Source organism: Phyllopteryx taeniolatus, chromosome 22 (assembly GCF_024500385.1).
Source record: "Phyllopteryx taeniolatus isolate TA_2022b chromosome 22, UOR_Ptae_1.2, whole genome shotgun sequence".
Classification (NCBI taxonomy): Eukaryota; Metazoa; Chordata; class Actinopteri; order Syngnathiformes; family Syngnathidae; genus Phyllopteryx; species Phyllopteryx taeniolatus.
This window is the reverse complement of record NC_084523.1, coordinates 6,673,463-6,689,641: the sequence shown is the minus strand read 5'-3', so window position 1 is coordinate 6,689,641 and position 16,179 is coordinate 6,673,463. Positions and strand designations below refer to the sequence as shown.

General features: G+C 42.9%; 1 protein-coding gene across 17 annotated transcripts in view; it reads right to left on the bottom strand.

Annotated features, from left to right (window-relative positions):
• wnk1b (WNK lysine deficient protein kinase 1b) overlaps positions 1-16,179 on the bottom strand; it is a 53,401-nt gene that overhangs the window by 21,626 nt on the left and 15,596 nt on the right. For all 17 annotated transcript variants that reach the window (XM_061762113.1, XM_061762115.1, XM_061762119.1 and 14 more), the window contains exons 3-5: positions 3,861-4,033; positions 701-921; positions 468-625 (exon numbers count right to left, since the gene is read on the bottom strand). In XM_061762113.1, coding sequence (XP_061618097.1) covers positions 468-625; positions 701-921; positions 3,861-4,033 — 552 coding nt within the window. The remainder of the gene's footprint in view (positions 1-467; positions 626-700; positions 922-3,860; positions 4,034-16,179) is intronic.

The window sequence follows — 16,179 nt, the reverse complement described above, 5'->3', positions numbered from 1 at the left end:
ACCTGGGGGGTGTGTCGGAAAATAACGCAGGCGGCCAACTGGTTGTTTTGACAAAAAATGTAAGGCCGGCCGTCATGAGGGGGAGGAATGGGGATGTTGTAAGGGCTGCCCGCGGGATTTTAAATCAGGACCCTGAGGGTGAAGTAACGCGATTTTTAAAACGGCAAAATTTAATCACGCAGGTGTGCTTGGAAGACAGATATTTACACTAAAATGTAAATTTAATGCAGTCATAAAAAAAAAAAACTTAAAGTGAGACTGGGCAGAACGATGACTGCCTCTTTTATTCGCTCCCAAGTGATTAGAAACACATTTTATGGCATATAAAACAAAAGTATTTTGACATGGGAACTGATTTTGATGATGATGATATCTACTGGCTTATTTCCACTGAAGCGGAGATTTATCCAGATTACACAAACAAAAAAAAAAACATGAGTGGATCTCATGGAGTGCAAAACACTCACGCTGGTGACTCGTCTGTAGATCTGGGCGGCGTTCTGGCATTCCGAGTAGGGGTACTCCGAGGTGGCCATCTCTAGCATGCACATCCCGAAGGCGTAAACATCTACAGATTCATCGTACTTCTCCTCGTACATTTCTGGAGCCATAAACTCAGGAGTACCTGACCGCACAACAGACGAAGACCACATATTCATTATATATGTCGTTACTGGAAGAGTAGTTGGAGACATCCTACCAATGACGCTCTTGGCGAACGAGGCCCGTTTCAGCGTGGCTAAGCCCAGGTCCCCGATCTTAACCGAGCCGGTGGGCCCGGTGATGAAGATGTTGTCGCACTTGAGGTCGCGGTGAATGATGGGCGGCGCTCTGGTGTGCAGGAAGTGGAGGCCCTTGAGGATCTGCCGGCACCACGAACGCAGCACCTTGATTTTCATCACCTTGAAGCGCTTCAAGTAGCTGCCGAAAAATCAAAAGACCGGAAATTACGTTGTCGAAGAAGTCATCCATAACACATCTGAAACTTTGTTTGGAGGTTGTATGGAACAAGGGAGGACCAAAAGGTCACGGCAGGAATAAATAATATTAACTTTGCAGCATTTTCAGGAAGATTTCCTCATTCGATATCAAACATGGTTTTGTTTTGAAGTCTAGTTAGATAAAAAGGGGATTAATTTCGTCCCTCTAGATAAGACGTGAGGTAGTTAGACGATCTTGTCTGCATTTTAAATTGCCGACATCACAGCAGAATAATCACATTTTTTTTTTAACCCTAATGCAAGTCCTCTCAGATCTGAGAGCCAAAACCTTGATCTAATTCGGAATTGAATAAAAGTGCAGTACATACACGTGCAATACATAGTGGTGCCTTGAGATAAAAGTTTCATTCCTTCTGGGACCACGTAAATGACTCAGAACACTCATATCTCAAATCAACTTTCCCTATTAAAATGAACGAAAATGACTAATCCATTCCAGCCGCCCCCCCAAAAAAATATGTTTGTAATGTGTTTTCTTTGTTTTGTTTTATTGTGTAAGGACTAGCACTCCTACAGTTCTTTATAAAAACTCACAGCAATGACAACATTACAATAGAATGTAAAGAATTGAACAGTTTTTGCCACGTTTTTTGGTGTAGTTCAAATGGACATTGTGCTGCTCCTCCTGGTGTCCACCTTGGCCACCTGGGGGCAGTATAATACAGACATATGGATATACATTGAGCTGGTCAAAACACCTCACTAAGACACAGTAATATTAGTTGTTCTCTGTAGATGATAAAAAATATATGCCTGTCAGTATTGTTATATAATTTGTCCCCACGTTGCGACATCATTGTGTTCAAATATCTGTTATAACACCGTGATACAAACGCTATTTATTAGCCCATCTATGGCATTTTACATTGTATGTTAGCAATTTGCTAATTTGCCTTCCCTAAAGCAAAACTACGTGGTTGTTTTAAATTACTAATGTGTAATTCTATTTCTTTTATGTTTTGTTTGAGCGTAAACTTCAACTGGGAGTGAGAATTCACAGCTTGACGCCTCTTTTTTGAAGAATTGTTCACCATCTGCCATACTGCTGCTTGCTGTGAAGTGAGTTAAGTTCATTCGTATCGCAAGGCACCACCGTATCGTGCGGTAAACCCATATACACACATGCACACACACAGATAATAGGGCTCGCAGTCAATATTCCCATGCTCCGTATCTGTTGTCCCTCTCATCATTCCCAACACATTAGCACGCCTTCTTGCAAAGCGTTCACCTGGACTACAGCCAACATAACCTACAGTGTTACAGTACATGCGTACAGGCAACCACTCAACATTGTTTACATACTTCTTCGCTGGCTCCTGCACAGTGTAAAAGTAATCCATACATTTGCATTCTTTCCTTAACAATAACCTCTGGTGATGGGATTTTGAGAGGGGGTAAAACAAATTCTTCCACAGTACAGTATAGGATTTGTGAAGTCAAAATTGAATGGAGATCCTCCAGTGTGCAGTAGAGGGCACTATCGCCCTTGTAAGCTTTGTCACGCTTGTTATCTGTTCACAGGTGGCTCATTTTTGGGTCAGACAGAAAGACACTTTGTAGTTAACTTAGAACCGCTTTCCGAATAAAATTCAAGTGTTTTCATGCCTCTTTAGTGTTCCGCTCTTGCGCCCTGTCTGAACTGAAACTGTCAGCGTGCTCATCCATGCGTCTCGTCGTCGCGCTGTCCCCCTTGGCACGCTTCACTTGGTCCCTGCCGCTGTCTGTCTGTCTGTCTGTCCGGTTGACAGGAATGAGAGGAATCTGCAGCAGAAGCAGCAGCTGGCAGGTGGGCCCATGTCCCGCCATGCACCGCGGCAGGGAGGCGGGGGACACGGCGCTTGCTCACCAGTTCGCCCCACATTTTGCCTCTTATTGTGGAATCACATTGAATAGACCGCATGCTTCAATAGACGTGTTCACCGCGTGGACAATGACGACCACAGACATTGATTCTCCACGCTGAATATTTTTTTTCCCATTTGGGTGGGGAGGTGCATGGGGCAGAAACAGTTGGACAGACGCTATGTATTGTGCACGACGTGACACTGCCATTTTTGCAGGGAGCACTTGTGAACTGTGCAGTGAACCATCACAAATTCACAGTTCAAGCCTTCAGATAGTCACAAATGTTTTGGGAGGGAACCTATACTACGTTATCAGTACCGGTATTGATGCCAATACTGTACGTCTGTACTCATACAAGAATTAGCTCCGATACTACGACACCGATACCACTTTACCAGCATAACATCACTTACGGGCAGATGGAGTAACAGCCATGACAGCCATTTGGAAATATTTATCGATCTATTTTTTTAAAGACTTTGTTAGTCGACTGCAAATAACGTTCTGCAAAATGGATGATGAATCCCTCTCGGGCCGCGACACTGGCCGCTGCCCTGCAAGTTCTCGAGCCCCGTCAGCTGCCCTAGTTTTCAGTCTGAGACATCACATAACTGTAATATCTTGTGTTTCAGGTTTAAATAGGTTAAAATATCACTAATGATAAGTTGTTACTCTAAGAAGTGTTATATTTGAATGAAAAGTTTGTGTTTTTGAACAATATTTGATTAAAATAAAACATTTTCATCACAACTGCAAGATGTAACGGCATTAAGCAAGTATCAGGACTTGGTATCAGTGGGTACTTATATGCAAGTGTTTGTACTCAGTCTGAGAAATATCAGTCATGAGAGAATTACTTTGGTGCCATCTTTATGCCTAGGAACAATGTTGAAGTGAGTTGAGGAGTTTCATTTAGACAAAAGTAGGGCTTTTCCACCACATTGTGGCATCTTTCAGCAATTATTGTGATCGTTTTCAGTGGGAGTCATCAACTGTACGTCTAAAACTCACGTCTTGAGCGTGCCCGAAGTCATGAGCTCGGTGACCAGCACTATGCACTTCTTCCCCTTGCACGGCCCCTCCCACGAGTCGTAGAAGCGGACAATGTTGGGATGCTGGAGGCCCTTCAGCATCCCGGCCTCCTCCTTGAAGCGCTGCCGCTCCGACTTGGACAGCTTCCGGTCCTGGAAACAGAACGAGAGAGCGGGAGAGAGGGTGAGGACAACAGGAACGATGATGGCAGGATGGAGTGGATGCATGTGATAAGAGGATGCGATGCGAGAAGTGGTGATTGAAATCTGATGATGAGGACGGCGTCATATCACACTGAACCGCAGCTGCTCACTCGGGAGGAGGCTCCGGCTAAAACTGCTCATTGTCCCTTCATCTTCCATTCAAAGGCAACACAGCAATAGTTTGATCTTTTCTGCTTTTATCAGAAATAGTCTCCTACTGTGACGGTCTATCCATATGTTTGTAGTTAAAAGTGTAGAAGAGGGCGCCTTCCAGTTAATTACAGCTTATCTCCTGGATGCTTCTGAAGTGAGTTGTGCATCAACACAATGCCGTTTAACGGGCATTCCAGCTCCACCCATGATGCCCTCGGAAAATGCAAAATGGCTCAAAGGCCACGCAGGCCTTGTAAGGACGCGTGTGGTTCGCTTACTCACGAACATGTGCGTCGAAGAAAGCGTTTGCATATTGATGAGCTGACCCCCAAAATACAGTGTGCTCTCAATACAAAAATGGGAGGAAATGACTAATCTATGATACGTGACATAAACACGTGCCATAATGTATGCGAAATGACTCAAACTCATAATTTAAAAAGATAGAAGGTGCTGGATGCATTGATGAAAAGTTTGAGTATACAATAGGTACACATTTAGACATTTTGACTGTACTTTTAAACCATATACCCTCAAAGTCACATGTCATAGCATTGAATATATCGAACCTCACATGCACATTTTGTTGTTGAATAACGCAAAATCAAATTTTATCTGATTACTCAATTAATCGGTGGGATAATGGGTAGAAGAATCGAAGTTCTGGCAATATTTAGCATTTTTCCCCCAAATATTTTGACATTCGCTTAGTTTCTAACAAAGTTAGGCAACGGAATAATCTGTTTTTGTGCTCGTTTATTACTGTAACGTTGTGCTTATATGTTTCCCATCCAGTAAACATACCGAGATGAGGATGTAATGATCGTCAAAATCATCATCATCATCATCATCATGATTGTGTTTGTGTGTGTTAAAGTGGCCCATAGTGGTTTCTACCTGCAATGTGCGCCATGCATTTCTCTGATGTCTATTAGCAGCTGACACACAAACATCCTCATCATCTTCACCGTCTCGCTCGCTCCATCGCCTGACCCTGTGGTCACATGACAATATATGAGAGGTCACCTGACTGACTGGAAGTCAACATTCCGCTTTCCGAGCAGCACTTAAAAAAAGAGCAGCCTGACCACCCATAATGACGCCTCACCTCAGAGTACTGGAAGCTTCTCCCTCTCTTTCTCGTGTGTGAGCATGTGCAGAACAGCCTCTCTAATCAATTAATCGGCTGCACCATCTTTTTATACAAAGTGAATATGTTCTCCTGCAACTTTAGGGTCTGAATGGGTGTTGACGTTGGGATATAGCCTAATATGAAAAGAAAGCTAACAAAATATAGATCATCCCAGCGAGTTTTTTTTTTTTTTTTAGTAATTGAATTTCCAGAACACCAGCAGTCTTGTTAAGAAGTTGGTTGTTTTCAGTCTTTCCGCTGCAAGCTTCAAAACATCATGAGACTTGTGCTTGTCAGATTCAAAAACACCCTCTCGCTCTCTCCTTGTCACAAGCAAGCCAACACGCACTTTAACGTGGCGAGCCCGCACGTTCACATCTGTACTTTCTCATCTGCCACTCACACATCACTCTTCCAGTGAGCTCTGTGTTCTCCGACGAAACAAGCCACTGACACATCCCCTGCGCGAGCGTCACGTCTACGTCGGCTGGCCTATTTCTGCATGAGGACGTGTAGAAACGCGCCCACGCGCGAGAAGGCCGCCAGCGACCTAGTCCCGTCACCCGCAGCCTGGGTGGCGTTAAAGCGGAACCTGAAACCCTCCGATCGACCCACGCCGCTTTGCCGCTCGGTGATCAGACTGGAGACGGATATGGAGGTCACAAACACAGCCTCAGTGAACCAGAATGTTGCACACAAGCAAACAAAACTGATGAAAACATAATCTTGGAGGTCACAAGCAACCACGCCTGGCAAAACAGAGTCCCAAACAAAACATTGGATTATCTAATCGGGAACCCACACAGGGGGGGTTGTTACATTTGATGGCCCGGGACAACCCATTGCCCTTTTCTCAGGCTTTTCATCATAGAGCCTGTACAGCATATTTAGTTGTTATAACGAAGTAAAAATTAATTATTGCCCAATCTAAAGTGTTGAAAATGGCTTGATTTCTTTGACGATGCAATGTTAATGGATAAACATACATTTGTTTTTTCTTTTTTTCCTGAATAGTGATGGTTTTAGAGACGCGAGGATTTCGCCTGACGCCCACGTTATGTTACATGGGTTCATGATTGTGTCGATGCTAGATGAATGGAGTTGATGCTCATTGGTCCGCTGCGTTTTAAGTGCTTTGCTGCAATCTTTTGGAATTGCAAACTCCTTCTTGGGAGGGGCGTCAACGATTCGCTTATTTTTATTTTTTTTTACGGCAGGGCTCGGTTTCTATACCATGCTAATTGCGGGGTTTCACTGCACCCCACTGTATAGGATTTGATTGGCTAAATGACATAATACTATACCGGTGGTTATAGCAACTCCTGTTGCTTTCCAGTGCTCTCGGCAAGCTACAAATGTGTGCTCATATGAAGCTAACCTCAGAAGAAGCCACTTCTCACACACAAGTGGTCCGTTCCAATTCCACGCTAAGGAGTCAGTTAACGGTTAATTTATGAGGCGAGGGATTGTTTTTTGGAAAGCAAAAAGTGTGTATCATATTCACTTTTAAAATTCGTGCCAGGGTAATTGACTCACAGCAAAACAACTTTTTGAGCAGCAATGACGCAACCCATCTTTTTTAAACGTGCAACTGAATCTGCTCAGATAGGTGACTGCTAAAATGTTTCGCCTACCCGCTTTGATTTCCCTGCTTGACCTGCACGCGTTCTGACCCAAATTTCAGAATGTTGGGTGAATACACTCGCAGCGTTATTGCATCAAGCTGGGCTGATTTAGGTGGAGAATTTACCGTATGGCCAGGGCGGAACTTTGTACTTCATTAGTATGGAGCCAAAGTCTCCGAAACCCCACACACATGCCCGTGAGATGCTCCCCGGCAAGGAACCTCATAAACATGCACACAGCTAATGTACAGCTTGTTATGGTTTAGGCCCCACCAGCGTGTCAAAGAGGGGCAGCATCTGTTGTGAATAAGAGTGATTGAAAGGGGGATGAATGACTTCCAGTAAGTGGGCGGGGGGGGGCACAGAGGAAGCCCTCATATCAGCACACTGAGGACCTTCAAGACATTTCAGGTGCGGGTGCTAAAGCCCCGAAGGCAAACAGTTTGAGATTTGAGTTGACTTGTTGGCAGGCTGCTGCTATGTTCCAAATGTGTTTGCTCTATCTTTTTGTCCACTCTCTCTTCCCCTTTGTGTTTCTCTTTCCACTCTCTCCCGGATTGCCGTCCCTTCCTCCTCCTCCTCCTCCTCCTCACTCATTCCTTCCTCCTACTTAGCTGGTTTTTGGTTTCCCATCAGTCACCACTCTACATATTGCAGTAACCAGGGCCATGTGTCTGACTCCTAGAACTGAAATCTGACCTAGTTGTGGCTGAAAAAGGAGTCTTGCCTGTTGAAAATGTGGCCAGGCGAAGGCATTACGGGCTTCCTTGTGTTTAAAAAGATCATAAATGGGCATTTCTTCGTTCGGCACCTCCTCTTCCTTAAGATGTGACCTATATATCAAACGAGAGCCAAACCTTAAGCTTGAAATGCTTTAGAATAAGCACCACTAATGTCAGGAGGAGTTCAGCTTCAATAACAACGCCGGCGTCTACTCATGTGCTTAACAATAGGTGCGGTTGTAGCTTGACACTCATCGTTTCATTGGTCTGCGTCTGGCTGTCCGATAAAGATCCAGCAACCCCAAGGTTCGCCGGAATCCTCAACACGCCAACACACACAAGGATTCCTGCACATTATACCTGCAGTAATCCACAAAATCGGATGTCATTTAATAGTTTATGAAAATGCTGGTGTGTGATCGGCCTGATATTGGGTACAGTATTACATCACAGTCCAAGAGAAATAATCCTCAAACTGGCAAACTGTTGAACTATCCAAAAGAAGTGCTAATTGTGGGTTTTGTTCTTTTTTATTTTGTTTTTTTTAACTGTAATAACCAACCAACAATGGACTCCTTTGTTCCACGCGCAGGAAACAACCATCCAATTAAATCATGTGAAGGAAACAGGCAGCCAATGGGTCAAAACGACACTTTTTAATTACTGCATCAAGTAACTTAAACAGATATTTTAAATCTCTTAAAGACCCTGTAAAGTGAATTCAAATATTTTTTTTTTCTTCTAAAAACACATAACATTCAGTGTTCCTAATTTTTGGCGCGTAGATAAAACAGCTCTGTGACGGACTTTTGAGTTGACAGTTGAGAGGGGTGTGGTTGCAGTGCATTCAGCGTCTAAGAGCGGAGAGATTGGCTTGATTTTTCACAATTTTGAAGCCTCATTTTATATTTCTATTTTTGTAATCATTCAAATTTACCAGGGTTGCTAACAACACTGTGGTGAGAATGTAAAAGACATTTATTTTCACTCTACATAAATTACAAGCAAGTAGTAGTCCAAAATAGATGCACTTTTGTATGACTTGACTGATTAGAGACAGCCATAATTAAGATTGATTTGGAACGCGCAACGTTCAGGCGTAAGCAACTTCCCTGTAGGCACTCAGGGTACATCTTTGAACTTTGAGGCATTTCACCTGGGGGAAGGAGCACTTTTAATAATGGCGTGTGTGTGTCATGCATGCAACAAGTGTACAGCAGCATGATTTGTGCGGCATTTCTCGTGATGCTATGGCTCCCTTTTGACGTTTTTACCCCACATCAAATTCAACCAAGTCTACCTTGACAGACCTTTGTACTGGGCAGTGTGGAAAAAGGTTGTCGTCTAAGTATAGCGCAAGTCGGCCTGGCCGCCGTGTTCGCACTTCATAAACAAGCAGGCCGCGCAGATGCACATGATCCATTCGGCGTACTTCTTCCGTTGATGTTTCCAAAAACGGCAAAGGCCAAATATGCCAGGCCGCGCGAGTAGATCCAACAACTGAGCCTTCATAAACAAGAAACATTTAACATTCCGTGCGTCGCCAAGCCGCATGTGTATATGTGTGACCTTGAATCCCTCAGTTTGTAACTTAAATCTCTCGGCCATTCCAGACTAACTGATGATCTAACGCAGGGTAAGGAGAGTGTTAGAGAGCGGACGACGGGCCGTTCCAGATAAAACGATTACATAATCTGGCAGAAGGATCCTTTTGCACGCCATTAAAGGTGTGGGCCCTCCGCTTTTGACGCCAAACATGAACTTTGGCGCGTCTCGGGTTTCCTTTTCATCAGCTCGCCGTGGCCGAGTAGCAAGAAGAAATGTAATAATAGTAGCTCACCTTTTATTCATGTTTATTACTTACTGATGGGGAAGGAAGCGGCGAGGACGGCCATGTTTATGTGTGGTTATCCTCACTCGAGGGGTCAAAACAGACTGCCCCATCGATCCAAGATTCGAGATCATTTTAGTCAAATCAGAAACCAGAAGAAAGTCATTTGTAGAAGGAAGAGTGAAACACAATATGTAAGGGCATAACAATGCACACTAGGTTTAGGAAGGTCTTTATACCAAAATGTTTTTTTCCACTGACATAATACAAGCATAAGAATATTGCTTGCCCATGTCTGATCATCAGTTTGTGTTACTGTGTTATTTAGTCTAGGATGCAAGATAATACTATTGATGAGTCTCATGTCAAGGTTTTTTGTTATTGTTGTTGAATAATTTAACTACTGAATACAGTTGTTTATGCAACATGGGTTCATGATTGTGTACATGCTAGATACATTGTGTTGATGCTTCATGGACCCCTTTAGGGGGGAGGGTGCTCAATTATTTGCAGATTTTTGCTATTCATGGCAGGGCTTGGTCCCTATCTCCCATTAGTAATGGGGGTTGACTGTAAATATTTATAAAAAATGATTGCGAAACAATACATCTGCCTACAGTCTAGCGTACATTGATGGTTTGGGCAAACTCCTTACACACTCCTTACACACTAGCCATCTGAACCATCAACTTTTTTCCCAGCTTGCTGGTCCTCAGAGCAAGGTTTGTGGGATGTTGGGGGTATGAAGGCCACCACCAATTTGCAGGCTTCTGAGGCATAATAAGACTCACTGCCCAAATTTCACCGTCACGCTTATGGCACCATGTGCCTAATTTTCTGAAACCGCAATGGGTTTGTGAACTGTGAAACGGTCCAAACGCGGCTCCGAAAACTCTAGAGGTTGTCAACAGATGAACACAAAACATGCAAATGCTACAAAAGCAAATAAATAATCATGCCACACTGATACAGTACGTGGTTTATGCCAAACACACACGTGTGACTTCACAACTTTTCCAATAAACGCCCAAAAACAAGGGAGAGTGCAAAAAGATGAGTAGAACAGGATGCCAGATTTTTATTGGAAAAGGAAGTCCAATAAAATAAAATACTGACCTCCATCCACCAAGGCCGACATTGGATCAGCACCAAAAGCAGTTTTTGCATAACATACACTCCAAACCATATTATATAAGCTACTTTCCACAGCGATACAATATCACCTTGACCTTGTCCCTCATTAGATTTCTCTATGGCCGTTTCCTCCCCAGCAGGGGCCCACGTTGGTGCAGCGACTGATTAGCCGAGACAACGACAGGAGAGAAACTGATTCGGGGGAAAGCCGAGAAGTTAAACAGATACAGGCTACTGATACGGCCGAGCGCTGGAAAGTGAAGTCATCTGGCCTCCTGCGCGACTTTGGGTAGTTGCTTCGCATGAATAGTTGTTTTGATGACTCTACAGAGTGATACCACGCAGTTCTTTATGGTTTAACGCGATCCAGATGAGACTTGAAGGCCTCTTTTTTGGGGGGAACTTTATCTTCATCCAAGGCAGTAAATTGAACAAACACTATGATGTTACGGTGGCTCCGGAAAATGGTGTTGAAAACCATTCAAGGACGGACGGATGTGAGATTGAAGGATGAGGAAATGGGCAAACTTGCTCTGAGTCGTCTTTCCTGCTGGGATGACACACGGGGCAGACATGTTGCACACAATCACTTCTGAGGTCATAGCTTACCGCATTCATACACGTAAGAGTGGCAAAATACAAATGGCAACAAAAATAATAACCATATTGTTATTGTAATACTGCTTTTTACCTTATCTATCAACTGGATGTCATTAGATGGTTCCAGTGAATGTATGAATACACATTTTGATGGGGAACAAGGTAGGGAAAAGGTGAAGAGGGACACGAATGATGCAATAACCCACAGAGATACACTCGCAGTGGGTCGGGTTACTGCAGAGGAGCCCCTGTGTCTCAGCAAAGCAGACTGTCAATGTCACAATGATGCAGTGTCAAACTTACGTCACCTAAAAAGGATACACAGCCTTTGTTAAGCAAAGTGTTTCGCAAGCACCTTGAGGGCTACAAAAAAATGCTTTTATTTATTTAGATTTTTTTTTTACCAATTTGAGAAGTGGCGCCTTGAGGAGTAATTCCACTTCAGTTGCAATATGGACCTGTGTCCTCAATTGGCTCAAATGGCCTTAAGGCCATTGTACTGGCCTTATATACTAGTACCACTAGTCTCTTGTTTCTTTTTCATCTTTTATCTACTGTATGTACTAATTTTACTTTCAATTTCAAGATGTAATGGCATTATCAAAGTGAGTATTGGACCCAAATGTAAGCACTTGTCCTCATACTGTTTGAAAAGAAGTGGTATCGCAGCATCCCTACATAACAATTTATAACATTCAAAAAATCATTAGCTCATCACCTGTTACACAGCTAGAAGAGCCTAGTTAGTGAACTTTATACCCAACAGACTTCCCACCAAGTTTCGCGCAGGTGACTAAGTGCCGAAACTTCGGCTATTTCAGCTGCTTGAGTTCGATTTAATGGTTGGCAGACTTTCAGTGGATAATTACAATAATGTACAGGTCCGTCGCCTCAGAACGGACAAGCTGTAATTAATCACAAAGTACATCTGGCTACGATTAGCTTTACAAAGACAGGCACAATAGGTGAGCTCACTGTGTGCGCAAGCTGCACAAGAGCGGACACGTTTCCCTTTCGCATAGGACAGAGACAGAAGAAGCCAACAATATAATTTTTTTATATTAATAGCTGCTTAGAATATCCATACAATGAAGACTGGGATTATGTCAGGGAAGGAAGAGATTGGAGCGGCTTTATTATTTTCTTTTCATGCAGTTAAAGAGCAAGCTGACAGTAGAAAGACACATTCGAATAGCTATTTATCCATGTTCTCACATGACGAGGACTCCATTTCCCACAATCCTCAAGCGCTTCCTGTGAACCAGACTGTACAGTTCTTATTCGGATGCAAAATGGCAATTTGTCACATTTCAGTTTGATGATGACAGGAATGTGTTTACCGGATCTTATCATGCTGTCCTTATTTAGCCTTTGTACCACTTTAATTTGTATTTCATGACTTTTATTTTTGCTATGGCTCAGCAGACGTGCAAAAGACAAAATAAATGTAGCGCATCAATCATTTCCCTATTCAAAACAGTTGTGCAGTACAAACCGAATTCTGGAGGATTAACATCCAAATTGCCCATCAATTTAACATAAAAACACAAAATAATAACGTCTGTGTATACTCGTTGCTAGTGCACGTCGACTATTGACAGCTAGTCGGATTTATTCAGGTGCAAAGTGCCTGCGAGGGAAGAAAATAAGGATCAGAGGTGCACCTGTTTACACGCTGGAGCGTGCCAACACACACAGCAGCATCAGTGAGTATAAACACTTATGTTTGGAATTCCACTGTGAAGCCTTGTTTTGTTTGAGCAAATAACTCCCACAATTGCCCGTGCTTTTTGATGGACTTGTTACACGATAATCAAAGATAGCGGCGCGGAAATAGAACTTCTTACTGTATGGTGACACAGGAAGTTGTTAACAAGGTCCGCCTCGTCGCAGGAGCTCTCTTGTGACACTTCACCTGCTGCGAGGACATGACCAAATGATGACCCCGTCTATTTGTAGCTACAGTCGCATTCAAGTGAATCACAAACTACTTTTAGGGTTAAAGAAGGATTATTAGTTCCAAAACAGTGGTCATTCCCGACTACTGTGCCATGAGAGATCTTCAGGTGTACCGCGGGAAATTATCCAATTTCACTTGATGGGTCCTAAAATTATATATATAAGTCCAACGAGTACGAATTTTGTGACAAATATTTCTTAATGCAATGCCGAGGTATTGGATTGCACTCGGTAAAGGCTGAACGCAAAATCAAGTGACACGACTCAGACTTAGGTGCCAAAAAAAATGAAATCAGGACAGTACTACTTTGAGTTTAACTAAACAGGCCCCGATTTCACATTGGGTGAGTATTGTAAATATATAAGTAAAGCGAAGCAAGATCACAATTATTTCATCATACACTTATTGTGACATTTTTGTTTCATGGCGTGCTGCTGTGAGATTGTTCTTATGTAAAGTATGTGTCTTGGCTCTATAAAGCTTAGGAAACAATAGTTCATATACACATAGAAGAACTGACTACAGGATGAAATATCCTCACTTATCATTCTTAAGAAGATCGCCACCCTTCCTCCCCCTCCAAAGAAACCCAGACGCTGACCCAGAATGTGACCTCTCTACTCAACGAGACCCTCAATGCCTCGCCTTGTGTCTTTCTAAGTACGTCAGTGTGCATCATGGACATGTGCGGCACTGTGCTCACCGTTTTCCACACAGCTATGATACATTTCAACTTGAATGCTGGGTTTAATTGTGATGTGAGCTGATCATTTTGCATTTCCTTAGTTGCAGTCGGTATAAATTAGTTGCCTGTTTGCATGAGAAAGAATGGCCCGCACGTGTTTCGGGCCTCAAATTTCGGAATCCAAACGAAAAAGCAAAAGCTGAAAATATAAATCATGTGACACTGTTGCTGCCGCTTACACCTTCAGCCCACGAGATGGCTATTTTTAGACGTACAAAGAAAAGAATGAACCAGAGCAAAGTGAGCCGCGAGGAGAGTAACAAGGAAAATGCTGAAGTCGAACGAGTGACAAAACCTTTTCCTTCAAGTGTGCTAACAGTTGCTAACACATAGCAAAGAGCAGCTAACTAACTGACTTTAGCTAACAGAGGCTAAGATTTTGCATGGTCAAAATGTGGTTAGGTTTATGCAAAATAATTACATTTAAATTACTTATTTTATTGTTGAAATGAGTTAGACTTCTTAATAAGCCCATAGGCTAGGCTATGATAGCATTAGCCCAGAAGCTATGACATGTAAGACCCCCACTCCAAATTCCAACAAGTGGCACTTTTGGCTATTGTTCAATATTCACATTCATGGCGATTTATGGTAGTTTTCAAGCACGGCCTCCTTTTTTTCTTTTTTTAAAAAATCCCTCTTATCCGATTCAAGCTAGTGATCTGAAACGCGGCTAATGTTTGGGCTAATTAAGGACATTGCCCTTCACTGCAGAGCACTGGAAGCAGATTTTGAGAAAAAGGAAAACCTTCTCACAAATAAGCTTTAATCCTGGAAAGAAATGTCAGCAGTTCCTAGCTGCTGTTGCCTCGCTACCGTAATAATACCCAACACTTCTGCCAGCTATTTCATAGAAAACAAATCCCGAAAGCCATATGCAAGCTGCCATAAGCCCGCGACAGTAAATACATCGCATAGCGCTCGACTCCAGTTCGTCCTGTTTGCTCCAAGCGATTTCATCACGCCTCGAGACGTGACTGACGACGTTTATTAAATTATCTTCTGCATTTGCTTGATGTGGTGACAGGCTAACAGCACGGCAGATTTAGTGTTGCATGACACAAATGGCGTGGGCGTAGTTTGCACAACACGATACCCGCTTTGTTAAGTTTGTGTCTACTTGCACGCCACATATTGTCAGTCGTGTTAGGTACTCTGCAAAAACTTTCCCCACAGAATTCATTTGCATTTCTGTGTGTGCAATCGGATCGTTTCTACTTTCTGTAGGTACAACATCCAGACACTTTTGCCCTAGATGTGTAAATTATAGTTCTTTGCGATGTATAGAGCAGTAACCACAAAGCACGGCTGTGCTGTCGACGGCATCTGCTACTTAAACCACAAAGCTGATACTCTAAATAGCTCTGTCAATCACAATAAAACATGGGCTTACCGAAACACATCATGTGTCATCAAATATCTTTTGGGGTCATGATTATTAAATTCAGTGATGCCTTGAGATACGAGTGACACAGCTGATGAAATTTCGAGATACGAGCCGTCGTTTGGCCATTTTTTGCTTTGACTTGCAAGCAAAATTTGGAGATACAAGTGCTGTATGGTGGCGGTGAACTCAACTCACTTCACAACAAGCAGCAGTTTGGCAGATAGTGAACAATACTGCAAAAAAAGAGGCTTCAACCTGTTTAATACCACTCCCAGTTGAAGCTTACTATCAAACTAAACAGTAACTACTGGAAGAAAATTGCATGTCGTTTATTTAACACAAACATCACTTTGCTTAGGAAAGTCCACTTAATGCTACCAGACGCAATCCAAAACGCCATAGACGGGCTCACGAATAGCATCGATGTCATGGCGTTACAACCTTTTACAGGTATTTGAACACAAACAGCACAGCAATACATGTAGACAGACATACCAATACTCATAGGCATATGTTCTTCATCCACTGTGAAGACGACTATTACTACTACAGCTTACTGAGGAGTTTTGACCGTCTATGTATATCCGTCTGTGTTGTACTGTCCCCAGGTGGCCAAGGTGCACACACCAGAAGGAGCTGCACAGTCACAAAGTACAATATTATAGTCTCATATTTCATATTAAAAACATATTACAAAACATGCTGGGGTTTTTTAGGAGGCTTGAATAGATTTATGGAATTTCCATTCAGTTCAATTGGGAAAAACGATTTGAGGTGTTCTGGGTTGAGCTTTTTGGCAGTCAAAT